This window comes from Schistocerca piceifrons, chromosome X, assembly GCF_021461385.2.
Source record: "Schistocerca piceifrons isolate TAMUIC-IGC-003096 chromosome X, iqSchPice1.1, whole genome shotgun sequence".
NCBI classification, from domain to species: domain Eukaryota; kingdom Metazoa; phylum Arthropoda; class Insecta; order Orthoptera; family Acrididae; genus Schistocerca; species Schistocerca piceifrons.
This window is the reverse complement of record NC_060149.1, coordinates 861,951,938-861,970,944: the sequence shown is the minus strand read 5'-3', so window position 1 is coordinate 861,970,944 and position 19,007 is coordinate 861,951,938. Positions and strand designations below refer to the sequence as shown.

Sequence of the window (19,007 nt, the reverse complement as noted above, 5' to 3'; positions counted from 1 at the left end):
TACTTTCATATACATAGTCATTGTTATTATTATTATTATTATTATTATTATTGATTGTTATAATTATTTTTTGATTGTTATAATTATCATTGTACTACTGTTGTAATCTCTATTTACTTTTCTTTAACATTAATACTGTATAACATGTTATATGTCCTTAATGTTCTGTAGAAACTTAATGTTCAATCTGAGTATGCCTGGTTAGGTGTAAGAGAGGGCCTGAAGGCCCTAATCTTGCCAGGTAAAATAAATGCATAAATAAATAAATTATGAGGACAGAATAGGGCTGTAGTGTGGAGGTTAGGGGCAGGGGAGAGAAGTAGAAGAGGGAAAAAGATTAGTGGGTACATTGACGGAACAGAAGGGTGTGTAGTGCTGGAGTGGGAGCAGGGAAGGTGATACGTGGGTGAAGGATATGGGATAGTAAAAGTTGTGGCCAGGGATGTTTTGGAAATGTAGGATATACTGCAGGAAGAGTTTCCACCAGCAAAATTGAGAAAAGCTGGTGTCAGCAGGATGGATCCAGGGAAGCAGGCTCTGAAGCAGTCACTGAAGTGAAGCATGTTGTGTTGGGTGGCATGTTCAGCAGTTGGGTGGTCCAGCTATCTCTTGGCTACAGTTTATCTGTGGCCATTCATGCAGACAGACAGCTTGTTGGTTGTCATTTCCACATAGAAAGCAGCACAGTGGTTGCAGCTTGACTACTTCCAGCCCTGCCTCTGATGGGATAGAAAGTACCTGTGATCAGATGGGAGTAGGTGTTGGTGATGGGAGGATGCATGAGACAGGTAATTGAATCTACATCTATTGCAGGGGTGTGAACCATGAGGCAAGGGAGCAGGGGTGTAGAAGAAATGGACAAAGATGTAGTGTAGGTTCAGTGGGCGGTGGAATACTCTTGTGACAGGGATGGGAAGGGTAGTGGGTAAGATGATCGTCATTTCAGGGCATGACAGAAGGTAGTCGAAACCATGGAGGAGAATGCAATTCAGTTGCTCCAGTCCTGAGTGGTACGAGTCATGAAGGGAGTGCTCTATTGTAGCCAGATGGTGGGAATGTGGGAGGTGGTTGGTGTCCGGAGAGACAAGGCATGGTATATCTGTTTCTGTAGAAGGTTGGGAAGGTAATTTTGATCTGTGAAAACCACAGCGAGACCCTTGGTATATTCGGAGAGGTACTGATCACCACTAGAGATGAGAGACAGCCACAAGTGGCTAGGCTGTATGGTGGGGACTTCTTGGCATGAAAAGGGTGGCAGCTTTCAAAGTGGAGGTGTTGCTGGTGTGAACAGAGGTACTGATGCAGTCATCTTTGAGGAGGTCAAAATAGAGGAAGGTGAGTTGTTGGGTTGACGAAGACCATGCGAAGCTAATGGGGGAGAAGATGTAGAGGTTCTGGAGGAATGTGGATAGCATGTCCTCACCCTCAGTCTAGACCATGAACATGTTAGTTGTTTGGTTGATTTGGGGAAGGGAACCAAACAATGAGATCATCAGTCCAATCAGTTTAGGGAAGGATGGGGAAGGAAGTCAGCTGTGCCCTTTCAAAGGAACCATCCTGACATTTGCCTGAATCAATTTAGGGAAATCATAGAAAACCTGCATCAGGATGGCCAGACGTGGGTTGAAACACACATCCCCCCCCCCCCCTCCCCCAATGTAAGTCTCATGTGCTAACCACTGTGCCACCTCACTCAGTCATGAAGATGTCATCAATGAATCTGAACAGGTGATGGGTTTGGGATTCCAAGTGGTTAGGAATGATTCCTTTAATGGCCCATGAATAGGTTAGTATAGGATGGTGCCACACAGGTGCTCTTTGCTGTACCATTGTTTTGTTTGTAGCTGACAAGTTTGAAGGCAAAATAATTGTTGGTGAGGATATAGTAGTTCATGGTAACCAGAAAGGAGGTTGTAGGTTTGCATGTTGGAAAAGGTAGTGTTCAATAGCAGTAAGGTCATGGGTATCAGGGATGTTAGTGTAGAGCAGGTGTTCCCATACTCTTCCTCTGAAGGAAAACTTTGAGAATCCTGGCACTTTTATGGAACACTTTTTTGTTTTTACTTTGAAGATTAATAAAATTTTTAAAAATGAAAGAAAACCATGTTGTTAATAAAACAATGGAAATACATGACTCAACATCTCCACTATATGGTGAGTAGCAATCTAGCCTTTTGATAATATTGTCATTATACCATGTTGTTCATAGTTTTTCATAAAGCACTTACTTCCTGTGGAACACCAACGTTTTGTGGAACACAGTTCAGGAAACCTTGGTGTAGAGGGAGGTGGCATCGATAATGACAAGCGGGGCACCATGTGGTAAAGGAACATGAACTGTGGACAGTTGATGGAGGAAATGGTTGGTGTCTGTTATATTGAGTGGAGTACCCAGTCACAATGAGGCATCCTGGGTGTTTGGGTTTATGGACTTTAAGAAGCATGTAGAAGGTAGGTGTGTGGGGAGTGGTATGGGTGAGAAGAGAGAAAGACTCACAAGAGAGGTTCTCCAGTGGGCCTAATGTTTTGAGGAGAGACTGGAGATCTTGTTGGGTTTCTGGAATGGGACCCTGTGGCAGGGTTTGTAGCTGAATGAATCTGACAGCTGGCAGAGTGCCTCCGGTGGGTAATTACTGTGTCTCTAAACCACAGTGGTGGAGACTTTCTTGGCAAGTAGAATTATAAGGCTGGGAACAGTTTTTAGGTGGTGGATTATGATTATTTCTGTGGATGAAAAGTTAGTTTCTATATTGAGGGATATGGGGAATGATGGTGAGGCAAAATGTGAGGTTAGCAAATTCTGGAATGTTAACAGGTGGTGATTTGGAGGCAGTGGGGTGGATCACAGTTGGATGGAGGAGTAAACTGAGTCAGGCAGGATTCAACATTGACTTTGGCTTGAGTCTGATTGGTAGGGATGATGGTGAGAAAATGTATCCATTGTATGGACCAGGAGAAGGAGTGGAATTCTTCAACTAGCCCTCCCCCCTCCCCTACCCATGTTGCCCAACACAGTGTGATTTGCTTTAATGACTGCTTCACAGCCTACTCCATTTGGATCCTTCCTACCAACACCAGCTTTCCTGAATTGCTCAGATGGGAATTCTCCCTGCAATATTTTCTATGTTCCCATAACCCCCCTGGTCTAAATTTCACTTGTTCCTCTCCTTCACCAACTTATCTCCTACCCTGATCCCATTCCAGCTCTATACAGCCTTCTTTCACACCAATGCAACCACTAGTCTTTTTCCCCTCCTCTACTTCTCTCATTTTCCACCCCTCCCTCCCCCCCCCCCCCACCAATCTTGCCACTGCAACTAACAGCCCTACTATATTTCCACCATGTCCCTGCATGCTCCCACAGTCAGCACTACCCCTTCCCCCACCTCCACCATGCTATCTCTCACCCTCCATGCTGCAGCCCACTCCTTACCCTCACCACCCACAGACTGCTTCTCCCAGCAGGTGCAGTTGCTGTGTGAAGTCTAGCCTCAGGAGCCAAAGTGGTCAGGCATGTGTGAAATGTGCTTGTATGTGTGTGTGTGTGTGTGTGTGTGTGTGTGTGTGTGTGTGTGTGTGGTGTGTGTGTGTGTGTGTGTGTGTGTGTGTGCAGGTGCACATGTGCATGTATCTTCTACATCAGAAGAAGGTCTTTTGGGCAAAATATCAAATGTATAGCAGTCTTTTTGTTCTGCCTGTCTGCAACTCAATGTATCCTCTCTATGGTGAGTAGCAAGCTATCCTTCTCATAATATTGTTGTTGTTACATGCAGGATTTTTTATTGTTTAATTTTCAGGTAGAAGTAGCTGGCAACCAAACTCATGATATCATCAAGACCTATTTGCATAAATGAAGATACAATTGCAGTTATCCATATTTGTTTGATGATGCCAATAAACATCTAGAAGTTCATAACGTGGTGTTTTAGAGTGGCCAAAAATGAATATCAAGTATTCTGTTAAAGTGGGCACTTGATACTGAGAGAGTACATAGGAGTGTATCTCGTATTATACATCATGATGGAAACAAAGGTATTACTCTGCGTGCACTGAGAACATTTAATACAACAAATCTATTGCAAAGCCTTTGTGATTAGAGCTTCTGCTTATATTTCACTGACATCCAGTAAATTATTCTGATGAAGAAAATTTGTACTTTGGTCTTAATTCGATTAGACAGTGAATATAAAGTTGTTCATTGCTGGGTTCATGGACAATTATGTACAGGCTGATTCACATTTAAATTATAACAACTACATGAATGTGCCATTTCAACTCAAGAGCTAAGTTATTAGTGTTATATGTATTTCCATTAAAATTATCTAGTATCCTAATGAAGTTGTCATGTACAATGCATATCAGGATGTATTTTGTGCAATTATTAGATAGAAATCAGCAATTACTTTCACCCGACAACCTTATTGCATTCTTATGAAATATTATTATGTTGCAACGACTTTTGCTTGGATTTCCTATAGCTTCATCCCATTTCAATTTCTCTTTACAGTAGTTATTATTACGTCTGTTCTGCAGTTACTTAGTTACTTTGTGTTTCAACTTAATATCGTTTGTAATAACTGCCTCACTGTTCCTCTTCAGTAATTCAACATTCCTTCACATTAAATTATAGAAGGATCAATGAAAGATAATGTAAAAGTGAATGTGAGCTGCTTGGAAAAAAGTGTTTGGGGAAAAAGGAAAAAGAACACAGTAGGACAAAAATCAGCTTAAGTTGCAAATCTCATATTATTATTCACTCGATGACTAGTTTTGTGCTGAGACTTGTTCTCAAATCATCATAACACAGTCAAAATGATATTCCAAAAATGCAGAAACCATGTCAAAAATGTATACATATTATTAAGTGCAAATGACCAGGGACAGGTTACCTGTATGTGCTGTAACTGCTCGTTTGCACTTAATAACATGTACACATTTTTGACAGGGTTTCTGCATTTTTGGAAATACCATTTTGACTGTCTGCTATGATGATTTCAAAATGTGTCCCAGTGCAAAACTAGTCATCCTGTGAATAAAAAAAGTGAAATTTGAATAAAAAAGTGAAATTTGCAACTTCGGTTGGTTTTTTGTTGTACTTATTAACAGAAATTGCTGACTTACAATTATTCCAGTACGTTGGAAGTTCATTCAGAAAAAAAATTGTTTGATTCAAAATGGCAACAAAAAATACTAACAACACACACACACACACACACACACACACACACACACACACACACACACATACACACACAATGTTCTGTGGAACTGGAGACTCGTTTTAGAAAGGTTATTAGCTAAAAAGAATTACCAGTATCAGGAGTGCACATAATCAAAAAATTTATCAAAGGACTGTGTAACAGAATATTGTTCCACGTAATTTTTGAATTTTTTAGCATTACTGGGGTGTTATTGGGGTTATATTTAATGGTTGCAGCTGTTTTATTCCAGACCTGTGCATCAGCACACACTAACTGATACTGAATGTTGGGAAGGATTTAAACTATTTATGGAAAAACTTATATCTGTTTACTGAAAATTATGGTAGGGAGCTGGGTACTTGTTTCATGACCCAAGGCATCTGAATACCATCCCTACATGAAAATGATCTACACTCCAGATATGGCATAAAGGGATCTCTATATGGTCTTCCTGCACAGTTAGCATCACATCATCCTCTTGTCCCAACTTTGCTGCACTCTCATCCACAATTTTCACTATATCTTCTTTTTATTTTATTTTTATCTTTCAACATCTCTGTTACTATGTGTCTAATTTCTTATGATTTTCATTAATTTGTTCCATTTCACTCCACTTTTTTTCATATTTAGTTTCCATTTTTGTTTCTACTTTAAAGTTGAATTCTCATCTTTAATCTAATAATTACTAAAAATTCAGAATAAGAATAACCCTTGATTTAAATCTAACTGTGAGTCTGCCGTTAAACTACACTAAAGTGAAAAAAGTCATGGGATACCTCATAACACCATGTTCGACCTCCTTTTGCCTGGCATAATGCAACAACTTGATGTGGCATGGTCTCAACAAGTAATTGGAAATCCCCTGCAGAAATATTGAGATGCTGCCCCTAAAGACATTCATAATTATGTACGTGTTGCTGGTGCAGGATTTAGTGCATGAAATGACCTTTCAATTATGTCCCATAACTGTTCCATGAGATTCATGTTGGGCAGTCAGGGTGGCCAAATCATTCTGTCAATTTGTCCAGAGTGTTCTTCAAACCAGTCACTGTTTGGGAACATGAAGGCCATAAATGGCTACAAATGGTCTCCAAGTAGTTGAACATAACCTTTTCCAGTGACTGGTTGTTCAGTCCATTCCATGTAAGCACAGCCCACACCATTATGGAGCCACCACTAACTTGCACAGTACCTTGTTGACAACTTGGTGTGTGGCTTTGTGGGATCTGTGTCACACTCAAATCTTACCACCATCTCTTACCAATTGAAACTGGGACTCATTCAACCAGGCAATGGTTTTCCAGTCATCTAGGGTCCTACCAACAAGGTCATGGGCCCACGAAAGGTGCTCCAAGTGATGTGATTCTGTTAGAAAAGGCACTCATGTGAGTCACAAAATTTTGCTGTGCTGTCCTAATGCTCGTTGTGTGTCCCACACTGTGACGCCTTTTTCTTTTTCTTCCCCCTTCCCCCCCCCCCCCCCCTCCCGCCACACACCAGTGTTTCTTGTCTGTTACCACTGACAACTCTATGCATGTCCATGGTGAGGTAATGCTTAAAATTTGGTATTCTCAGCACACTCTTGACCCTGTAAACATTGGAATATTGAATTCCATAAGGATTTCTGAAATGGGATGCCCCATGCATCTGGCTCCAACTACCATTCCATGTTCAGAGTCTATTAATTCCAGTCATGCAGCCATAATCACATCAGAAACCTTTTCTTATGAATGGCAACTTTGTCAATGCACTGTCCTTTTCTACCTTGTATACATGATACTATCATCAACTGTATATGTGCATATTGCTATAACATGACTAGTCACCACAGCGTATACCATTTCCTTTCTCTAGACTATCTCCTGTAGAGAATTTGTTGTGATCCATTCTTTTATTCAGCACATGTACATTTTATTACCTATTCAAATATGGTGACAAAAAGTCCTGGTGGACTCTAGCTTGAAAAAGGATTCATCCAAAAGCTAGCAAAGTTTTCAGGGCTGTTTATGTGCCTGTTGGTGACTCAATGACACTACTGTTTGGTGATATGCTAACTTCACTCCTAAATTATTTACTACCTATTTAATTTCTCCTTTCCTACAGATGAAGAAATTAATTTCTTTCTTCTTTTGTTTGAGATTTCACTGCATTTTGAATCTGTGTGTGTTGTGACTCGCCGATCTTTCAAAGTGCCGCCGCACAGTTACAAGCGTCCTCTACATGCGACGCTGTCTGCCAGCCATGCAGCAGCAGCACCACCTAAGCAGCCAGCCAGCCAGCGGCCGCTAGACTCAGACTCAGTTATGATTTGACTGTTAAATTGTACACACGTCTTACTCTGTTTACCTGATCTGTGACTTTTATGTAATTCGTCTTCCTTGAAATATATTTGTTCAACTTAAAGTTACAACAATTGGCGACAAGGTAGTGATTTTTCTTTTCCATTGTTGACCCACATGTTTCCATGGCTACTTTAGAGCAACTCACAGAACAGCAAAGGCTTCTCACAAATGCGATTTGCGATTTCGTCGCGGCATCAAATGCCTCCTTTTCCTCCTTACGACGAGACGGCGGAAGACTGGTCTGGTTACGAAAAATGTCTTCGACAGCACTTCTTGGCAGTTCATGTCGCAGACAAACAAACATGTAAGTCTCTGTTCCTTTCATGGATTTCAACTCAAATGTATTGGTTGTTGTTGCAATTGGCTCCTTTGAAAGATCCTGCGTCTTTGTCCTTTGCTGAAATGTGCTCACTTCTGTCCATCTATTTTCAAAAGCAAACACATGTGGTAGCCTCTCGTGTTGCCTTTTATCATTGTCAAAAACAACCAAATCAATCCTATTGCACTTGGGCTGCTGAACGTCACGGCCTCAGTAGAAAGTGTCAATTTGTTACTGAAGTTCACAAAGAATCCTACGCCGATTCCATGGTACGGGATACTATTATCTGATTGGCTCCCGACAAAGAAGTTAGGCAACGTGCACAGACGTATCTTCAGTTGGGTTCTCCAATCCTCTCACCTGTCCCTAGGCAATTACGCACTTACAATAAACAGAAGATTTCTCTCTTGGGACAATTTGATGCTGAGGTATCTTACAAATCTGTAGTTCACACTGTTCCCATATTTGTGGTCGACCATAGTAACGTGGAGAATCTTTTTGGTTTCGATGCCTTTTGCATTTTTGGGTTCTCCATAGATGACTCTGTCAATATCCTCTCTGATGCTATTCCTTATGCTCAATTGGATTCCTTGTCGATGACATTTTTGTCCCTTTTTTCTCCTGGGTTCGGCCATGCAAATGACTTTGAAGCTCATATCATGCTCAAACCCACTGCTTGGCCTAAGTTTTTTTGGGCTTGGCCCATTCCTGTGGCCCTTCGTGATCAGGTCAAACGGGAGCTGGATCGTCTCACTGCTTCAGGGGTCTAGCTTCCTGTCACTTCCAGTGAGTGATCCTCTCCTGTCGTTGTCGTTGGTAAGCCAAATGGTGATATTCGTCTCTGTGGCGATTTCAAAGCCACTGTAAATGCTCAATGCCTTATCAACACTTACCCTATGCCTTGACCTGAAGAATTGTTCACTAAACTTGCTGAGGGCCAGTACTTTTCTAAAATTGACCTGTCAGAAGCTTATAATCAACTTCCTCTCAATGCTGCTTCCTGGCAGTTTCTGGTCCTTAACATGCCTGCGGTTGCCAGTGCCCCTGCTCTCTTTCAACAATTCTTGGAGCAATTATTGCTCACTGTCCCTGGGTGTATAAATTACCAGGATGACATTGTTGTCACTGGCTCCACCACTGACGAACATCTTCAAAATCTCTGCACACTTTTTCATGTCTTACAGACTGCCAGTCTTAAGTATAATCTTTAGAAATCAAAATTTTTTCAGGCATCTATCACGTATTTGGGGTTTCAACTCTCTCGGGATGGTATTCGTCCGCTTCAGCAAACTGTCGCTGCGATTGATGCCCTTCCTGTTATGGAACTGCAGGCATTCTTGGGGAAAATAGCATACTATCAAGTTTTTACCATCTGCTGCTTTGGTGGCTCAGCCGTTGTATCGCCTGTTGCATAAAAACATGCCTTTTCACTGGTCCGTGTCATGCGATGTGGCTTTCCGGAAATTGAAGATTATGCTGAAACAGGCCCCGTGCCTGGCTACTTATTGACCTGGCCAACATCTTGTTCTTGCCATGGACGCCTCTCAATATGGGGTCAGTGCAGTCCTTGCGCACCATTTTCCTGACAGTTCTGAACAACCCATTGCTTATGCCTCCAAGACGCTCAAGGATGCCCAACAAAAGTATTCTCAAATTGAAAAAGAAGCTTTGGCCATTATTTATGCTCTTCACAAGTTTGGTGTTTTTCTCTATGGATCCAAATTTCATCTTGTTATGGATCACAAACCACTTGTTTCCTCGTTTCATCCATCAACGTCACTTCCCGACAAGGCTGAACACTGCCTCCAGCGCTGGGCTCTTTACTTGTTTCGTTTCAATTATGAGATTCATTTCCGGCTGACGGCTCAACATGTGAACGCTGATGCACTGTCTCGCCTTCCCATGGGTCCTGATCTTGCATTTGATAGGGACAAACTTTTGTGTTTCCCCCTGGATGTTGCTGAGCAGCGGGTTGTGGATGGGTTCCCTATCACTGGGAACCAGCTGGCGGCTGCTACGCGTTCTGATCCTACCATCTCCCGGGTTTTATGCTGTATTCAGAAGGGTTTGCCAGATCATCTGTCCGCTAAGACTTCTGATCTGTTGCGGAACTACTACGCTTTGCATTACCGCCTCACGGCTAGGAATGGTTTTATCCTCCTTTCCACTGAAAATGCTTTGCCGCGTGTTGTGGTACCTGCATCTTTGCGTGCTTCAGTCTTGTGCCTCCTACACCAAGGGCACTGGGGTGTCTCTCGCACAAAATCTCTGGTGCGCCGCCATGTGTACTGGCCCGGCATTGACTCTGAAATCGCACACATGGTTGCTGCCTACAGCCCTTGTGCGTCACAGGCCGCTGCCCCGAAGTCATCTTTGTCACCGCGGCCTTAGCCTGAGAAGCCATGGGAGAGTATTCATGCTGACTTCATGGGACCTTTTCTAGGCACTTATTGGCTTCTCGTTATTAACACCTACTCTAACATTCCTTTCATTGTCCATTGCACGTCGCCTGCCACCGCGGAAACCACCAATGCTCTAGCTTGTATTTTCTCTTTGGAAGGCCTCCCCTCTACTCTTGTAACTGATAATGATCCGCAATTTGCCTCTTCTGATTTTGCGGATTTTTGTGCCCGTCACTGCGTCATGCATATCACAGCCCCTCCGTTCCATCCACAGTCAAACGGTGAGGCTGAACTGACTGGTCTGCAAGTTTAAGGCTCAGATGAGGAACCTCTTGACTTCTTCTGCTGCTGATGATGTGCTTCTCCAATTTCTGGCTTCTTACCGTTTCACCCCAGCCCGGCTGAGCTCTTACATGGCCGACAGACCCGCATGCTACTTCATCTTCTGTGGCCTTCCACCTCACAGTCTCTGGTGCCTTCACTTCGCCGGTTCACCGCCGACGACCTTGTATGGGTACGGGGATATGGCAGGCAACCAAAATGGAGTCCTGGCTGCATCTTACGACACCGTGGCCAATGCCCGTATGAAATCCAGATGGACACAGGTATTGCAGTGGGTCATTTGGACCAGCTTTGGCCTCGTGTGCCGGCAACGCCTGTTCTGTATGCCGCTACACCACCTTCAGCTCTACCTGATGCTCAGGATACTGGAATCTCTCATTACGCACAACACAGTCCTCTCACCATCATATCGGTGCCAGCACAAGAACTGACGCCACCAGGAGACGTGCCCATGCAGGAACCAGATGACCATCATGTGTCGGAGCAACTCTATTCGCCTCCTTCTCCTACGGACACGGGCACACCGCCCATGTCTCCTGTTATAACAACCGGACTTGCCACAACGGGCAGATTGGTGCACGGGGACCCAGCAGATTTGACCCCAACGTCTCCTGTCATCTCAACCTGTTATCATCGGGGACTCTTCCATCCGTATGGAAAGCCTCCTCCTCAAGACTTTACAGCCAGTCAAACAACACCTATGGACGTTAGCAACCTACAGGCCACCTCCATCAAGACCTGTGCAAAAACTTCAAAGGAAGGAAAAGTGTTGTGACTCGCCGATCTTTCAAAGTGCCGCCGCGCAGTTACGTGTGTCCTCTACATGCGGCGCTGTCTGCCAGCCATGCAGCAGCAGCACCACCTAAGTGGCCAGCCAGCCATTGGCCGCTAGACTTGGACTCAGTTATGATTTGACTATTAAAGTGTACACATGTCTTACTCTGTTTACCTGATCTGTGACTTTCATGTATTGCATCTTCCTTGAAATATATTTGTTCAACTTGAAATTATAACAGTGTGACTGTGAGCTCACTCCAGTTTTTCCTGTTTTGCTAATTGATAAGTAAGATTTTCTTCTGTCAAAAATACTGTTGTTAATTTTTGGCTCTCATTTTAAATGAATAAAGACTTTTTAAATTTAGTACTTACCTTCCAGGTCACTAGAAGTGTTTTGGAATCTTTCACTTTAATCTCGATGTCCCTCGGTGGTGCTTCTGGTATTTCTTCCAGCGTAGTCAAAGTTACTGTTTCACTTGCGTTGGATACACCAACAGAATTTTCTGCTCTAATTTGGAACTGGTAACCATTCGCAGGTTTCAGATCTTTGAGGGTAACATTCAGCTGATCTCCTCTAACTACAACCTGGACAACATTCTGGTGCCAAGGAACTGCTAACAGATGTACACACTGCTAGAATTACGCAGTGTTATAAGTTAATGTTTTTAAACAAGTACAAATAAGTGAAACATTTCATTAGGAAACAGTATCAATGCTTACCTGTTGTGTTCTTATACTGCACTATGTAAGCTCCAATGGCACTGTTTCCATTATATGGCTGCTCCCAACTGAGAGAGACTGATCGGCTTGTGAAGTTATTTACACGAACATTAGTAGGTGGTTCTGGAGTTTCCTGGACAATAAGTTTCATTTCTAATTGGTCCTTTCCATATTTGTTTGAGGCAACACAAATAAAAGATGAAGTATCTTCTCTGCGAACATGTTTAAACATGAGTGTTGATGTTACTCCTTTGCTTGTATTCTCTTTTTTAATATTTATTTTTGGGTGTTGCTTAGGCTTAAGTTCATGATTATTTTGGTACCAAGTAATGGATATTGGTTTGTCAGCAGCCACTGTGCAGTTAAGTATAGCAGTGCTTCCCTTTGGTACTGTAACATTTGTAGTGTGTGTGGAGAATCTCGGAGGAACTGAAAGTTAAGAAAACATTAGACTGTCAAATGTTTGGAGGTACTGTATCCTCTCTCTTTAGGTAATATTTTTCATGGATAAATCTCACCACAGGCAATACTTATTCAACCTGACATATCAGTGGCAAGAAACATGCAATATGATGAAGGTTAAAATTGCTCATGTAAAAATTGTATTACTCCTCAGAAAGGGTAAAAGAACATGATGACACCAGTGCTATGTTGAAAGTCATTAATCAGTTTCTGTCAGGAGTACATAGTTTTTGAGTTGTATGTGGATACATAAACAAGTCAATAGCTGCATAATAAGTATCATATTTTTATGTTTCTGTTCTTCTGTTCTGTGAGTGGTGGTCAGTGCCCATACAGTATTTACAAAAATTTACATTTAATATTGTCACATTATTGAGAAGTAGCCACAAGCAGATTGAACACTGGTTTATTTCTCTATTCCCTCCCTGGAGAACTTTTTATTATTATTATACAATTGTGCTTTACAGAAGCAACTGAAACATCATCTTCAAAAAGCCAGAAATGATGATAAAATATCCCTTGTTATAACTGATGTTTTGAAACTTTCAGAAACGATCAAGTTTTTCTATAAGGTATTTGTTTTACTGTGGCAACTCTAATAAAACTCTTGTAATCATTAACAATATGGGCAAAGAAAAATATATTCATGAAGTGTCAGAAGTCACGGAACTGCTCCCTCTCAGAACTAAAATCAGAAGAGAGGAAATGGTTGGAAGAAAATGGAGTAGTAAGGTTCAAGAATACAGAAAGATTCACAAGAACAATTATACTGACTCTGGTCAAGTTTCCCTTTGCCTTGGTGATCTCACCTATAACCTGAAGCATTGCCAGTCTCTTTGTATTGAGATTTTTCCTCTCTTCTTCCACCACTTTGATCAAAGTCCTGTAAATCATATAAAGAGAATCCACTATTTACTAATATTTATCACATCTCACTTCACTTCACTGCAAGTGGGAGAAACACTGACACTAATGAAAAATGATCCTAGATTTTCCATAACAATCTGTATGTAAAATGTAACTCATAGTAACTCAACACATACAGTAAAATTGTTTATTACTTTTTGCTAAAATAGTTTTCATGTATGTAGAACAATACTTTGAACACAATTCATTGTTAGTAGCCATAGAGATTTGTACTGCAAATAATAATTTCCGTTGAGATTGCTTCTATGCTTGCATTAAATTTACCAAGGAAAAAAGTTCACTCAGTATTGTGTGAATCATCTGAGAATATGTAAATTTTTAGGAAAAGAAAAATCAACATAAAATCTTGTTCCATTCATGTATGATGTGCAAGAAGAATGGCTGTTGGTAATCTTGCAAATGACTGCATACATTCACAAAAAGCTGTAGCTGTTCAAAGCTGCTTTAATAATGGTTACCTATTATTTAGCTACTATAAACTATTTCTGTTTACTCAGGCTAAATTTAACATAGCAATACTATGGCGGGAAGGGGGACAGAAAGGGGGGGGGGGGTTAATTTCCTACTCTAAATAATTAGGACCTTCATGAATTGCTACATTCTGTGATATTGGTACAGAGATGGTGGCAGGCAAGGGACTCTCTGCAGAAGACTGTTACCATTGCCAGAGTAAGGAGGATTCTAGTCCAGAGGCTTCTTCCAAATGATTTTCAGATATGATTTGAAGTGATGAAATTTTATTGCATGTGAAGGATTTGTAAACCACTTTAATTCCCATTACTGGACTAGGGATTCTCCATATGCCACCACTGTTACAATGCGACACACCTCAAGGTAACAGTCCTGAGTGATATGACACCAAAACAACTTACTGGTCTGTTCCTTCGACAATCTCATTTTGGTACCTTGCTATTCTGGTAAATCATGGCTGGGCCAAATGTGTCCATGTATGAAAATATCAATGGCCTCTTGTTCATGCAGGATGATACCCCACCATATTTAATTGACAATTAGTGTAATAATGGTTTGACTATCATTTCCTATGATGTTGGTTGGGTCAATGCAGTCCTCATGAGTGGCCAGCACTGAGCCCAGATCATATACTATGTGACTTCTCCTTGTAGGGATGGACAAAGAGGAAGTTAATTGGACAATTAATGTATGCAGGATGATTTTGGAACTTGCATCTGGTGTGTTCTCACCAATGTACCATTAGAGTTCCTTTTGACGTCAGTTGAAAGCACTCCCAAACAACTGGAAGTGGTAGAAGATGCTGCTGTGTAAGTAAAATTTGAAATGTAAAAACTATTTTTATAATTCTAAGGATTGTAATAAATCTTGTTTCAATAAAATAGAGCATTTATTTTGGGAAATATTGATATTTTCAAATGGGTTCTTACTTTCTACCCAACCTGTTTGTGGAAGGTCGTTAATTTTGTAAAGCTGCTGCTTATTCAGTTCTATTGTTTATCCCATATTGCTAGTTTAGTATTGACATGACCACACATATATTTATAATAGGACAACAGTAATCTATGTGTCATTCCATGAGATTAGAGGCCTATCTGCAAAGCACATTGCTACTTGTCATGCAGCTAACAGCCGTGTTCAGTATTTGGATATCAATCTTTTTCTTGGAACATTCCTTCATCTCCTCCTCTGAGAGGTCATGGCATCACACAATGTCCTCCACATGGTTGTGGACAGATCAAGTCACACTCTTAAGTGATGTATGATGCTCAATGTAAACTATGTGATTGCTCTGAAAACTTACTAGGGAATATTAATCAACAGACCTGGCTTAATTTTATGCATTTCTACACTATTAATATCAGTCTAAATAAGGGTTGCGAGCCCTTTCTTGACCCTTGAGACAGGGTTCACCTTGTCATTACACTAATTAATGCCCTGTAGCTATGTAGCTGCATTCAGAAAGTTTCCAGTATACAACCACAGGACTGGAAACATACATCACCCTCAATACACTGCCTCCGGCTGGTTTCAAATAATTACATGGATAATCTCCACACAAAAAGTAGGAAAAGAGTCCAAAGCCAACAGGCAGAAAGTTACATACAAGCACCACACTTTGAGTTTCCACAGAAGCAAGTGATGGTTTCAATTAGTGCTAGTCAAGTCCATATCTGCAATTAGAAACAATCTCCTACTACCTAAGACCAGATAGGGGGCCTCTGCATACAGAAAACATGAAAACACTTCCATAAAAAACCAAAAACTGACAAATCAGAACTCCACACCCACACATAAGAAGACACTTTTGATTTCCTGTGGGTTTTTCATATTGGGATTTGTTATCACTAACTAAAGAGTTCAAAAATGTTAAACCCCATAACACACCACCTACATTCCAGAAGGCACAACACTTCCCTGCTGCAACCTAAAGGGATGTCATGGGCCTTGTCAATTTCATGAGCTCCCAAAAGCTTCACAAAATTGCTTCTGCAATTCAAACACCTCAGCCAGTCATCTTCAGCTTTGGAGGCATTTCCATTGATCAGTGCCTGTTACTGCAATAGCCCTCCTCTGGAAAATGCTGCTTCCTGTCAGGACTTTTTGCAAGTTTATTTCCTGCCTTCTTAGGAAACTCACTAAACTAAAAGTCATCACAGTAGGCTCCACTAGGTGGATTACAGAAAGGCTGACCCATCATCTCTGGCCTAGGCAAGGCCACCTCCCACAAATTACCAGAAACTGTCTCTGATGCCCCAAACAGCCTGTCCACAGGCTGAAAGCTGCAGTAGGACAAGGAAAGATATGAGGTGTGAACACAAAGCAATGGGAATTTTTATTTTTCTTAAAGACTCTTTATTTATTCATCAACATCAATTTTGTCCCTTTCTAAGTAATGGCCTCAGATATAATATACTTGACTTGTACCAGCACTTTTTCCAATTTTGGAAGCACTTCTGGAATTCGCTTTTCATTATGGTGCTCAGCTCCTTCAGCAATTCTGCTTTTATCTCTTCAGTGATGGTAACAAGGTGTCTTTCATGGACCTCTTCAGCCTTGGCACCAGAATGAAGTTGCAAATGGCCATGTATGGTGAGTATAGTGGATGAGGCAACATGACAGTTTTGTTTTTCACCAAACAAACATGAATAAGCATACAGCTGAGTGGGATTATTGTGATATAATTTCTATGAGTGGTTTTGCCACAATTCTGGTTGTTTTCTTCAAATTGCTTCACGCAAATGGAACATAACTTCCAAGTAATATTCCTTATTGACTCTATTATTATAAAGCAAGAACTCATGATGCACTATCTCATTGTAATTGAAGAAAACAATGAGAAGAACTGTCACATATGATTAAACTTTGTAATTTTTTTTCGGTCTTGGTTCTTCAGGCAGTTTCCATTGGAACAATTTGGCTTTGGTTTCAACATCATACCTGTATACCCATGTTTTTTCAGCTGTTATAAACTTTTTATAGTTTTTGGAGCTTTGTCAGTTTCATTCAACAATTCCTGAGCAATGACCATGTGATGTCACTTTTGGTCAAAACTCAACAGTTATGGAACAATCTTTGCTGATACATATTTCATGCTCAAAAGTCTGAAAAGAATGTGTGGCATGAGCTAAATGATACACTGACATCATCAAAAACCTCTATGATGATGATCTGGCAATTTTCCAGATTCATTTTCTTTACTTATTCCACACTGTCATCAGTAATTGATGTGCTAGGGTGTCCTGGGCAGTCAACATCTTCAATCTCTTTACGGCCCTCTTTGATACATTTATACCACTTGTAAACTCTTGTCTTACTCATAGTAGGTTTTCCAAAAACCACAGTCGACATTTTGAATGCAGTGCTGCACTATTTTTCAATTTATCAAGCAAAATATAATGGATTTCCTTTATATGTCTTTTTTGAAGGTAAAAATTCACGGAGTACTGAAACCACATATAACCTTTGCAACTGTCAACATTACACTAGATATTAAAAACATCTGAAAATGCAAGCATATATCAAGAGCATGTGTAACAACAAGATTGTTTTTAAACTCAGATGTATAAAGCCCATGTAACTAAAATTTTCAATTACTTTTTGATCACACCTCATACATTACACTCTCCTCTCATCCTCAAAGGACAGGTAGCCCTTAATCAACCTGGGGCCCACGTGATCTACTGCTTCTTCAGAATGTTTTAGAACTTACCCCTCATTTCTCTCTGCGGAAGGAACTAATAGTTCCCAAAGCTAGGTAATAATTTGTTTCTACTTAATAATGTAAATTTATTGTATCCATTTCTAGATGCTGAACACTGAGACTGTGGTTAGAATGATTCATTTATTTATTTATTCATTAATTCATTCATTTCCATTTTCTTTGCCTGGAGTCAACTCAAAGATGGTTTTTGTAAGCATCACATATAATAATATGAACAATAATTATATTTACAAAATATGTTGTACACCACAATAATTATTATTTGATCATAAATCTGTTTTATACATTTATTACTTTATAGCTGATATGCTGCTGGTTCATTTCACAAGTAGTGTCTTGGAATTCACTGAATAAACATACACATTTTTCTTCAGAAAAGATTTTAATTCCGTGTTAAAATCAATCCTCTGTTTTAAAATTTTGTTCTTTTCTGAAAGTGGTTATATTCAGTTCTGGTGTTGCACTCATTTACAGTACTGCAGTTGGTAAATTCTCTTGGCTGACACATAAACAAGTAAATGTAAATGAAATATTCATAAAGAATATATTGTATCTGTGCTGTACAAACATTTTATGACAGGATTTTCAACAGCCTATCCCTTGAGTAAGTCTTACTGCTTGTTTTTGTAACTGAATTATTATTTTTAAGTGGACATAAGCTGCAAAGCCCCATAATTCAACTCCATACTTAATATGGGAGTAAACTGTTCCATAGTAAACTACTCTGTTTCAAATTCTGAAGGTGGCAGGGGTAAAATACAGGGAGCAAAAGACTATTTACAATTTGTACAGAAACCAGATGGCAGTTATAAGAGTCATTTCTGAAAGTATTTGTATGGAGTGTATGGAAGTGAAACATGGACGATAAATAGTTTAGACAAAAAGAGACTAGAAGCTTTTGAAATGTGGTGCTACAGATGAATGCTGAAGGTTAGATGGGTAGATCACATAACTAATGAGGAGGTATTGAATAGAACTGGAGAGGAGAGAAACTTGTGGCACAACTTGACTAGAAGAAGGAATCGGTTGGTAGGACATATTCTGAGGCATCAAGATATCATCAATTTAGTATTGGAGGGCAGTGCGGAGGGTAAAAATCATAGAGGGAGACCACGAGATGAATACACTAAACAGATTCAGAAGGATGTAGGTTGCAGTAGGTACTGGGAGATGAAGAAGCTTGCACAGGATAGTGTATCATGGAGAGCTGCATCAAACCAGGACTGAAGACCACAACAAGAACAACAGTAAACTACTTTTAATGTTTGACCAGAAACTATATTTGCAAGCTGGCTAAGTATATATATGCCACTGCTGACT

The 19,007-nt window shown here is 40.5% G+C and overlaps 1 protein-coding gene across 1 annotated transcript in view; it reads right to left on the bottom strand.

The window, feature by feature from the left end:
- Positions 1 to 3,779: 3,779 nt before the first annotated feature.
- LOC124722737 (Down syndrome cell adhesion molecule-like protein Dscam2) overlaps positions 3,780 to 19,007 on the bottom strand; it is a 184,026-nt gene continuing 168,798 nt past the window's right edge. Inside the window, exons 11-13 of the mRNA XM_047247879.1 lie at positions 12,104 to 12,532; positions 11,756 to 11,994; positions 3,780 to 3,902 (exon numbers count right to left, since the gene is read on the bottom strand). Coding sequence (XP_047103835.1) covers positions 3,780 to 3,902; positions 11,756 to 11,994; positions 12,104 to 12,532 — 791 coding nt within the window. The remainder of the gene's footprint in view (positions 3,903 to 11,755; positions 11,995 to 12,103; positions 12,533 to 19,007) is intronic.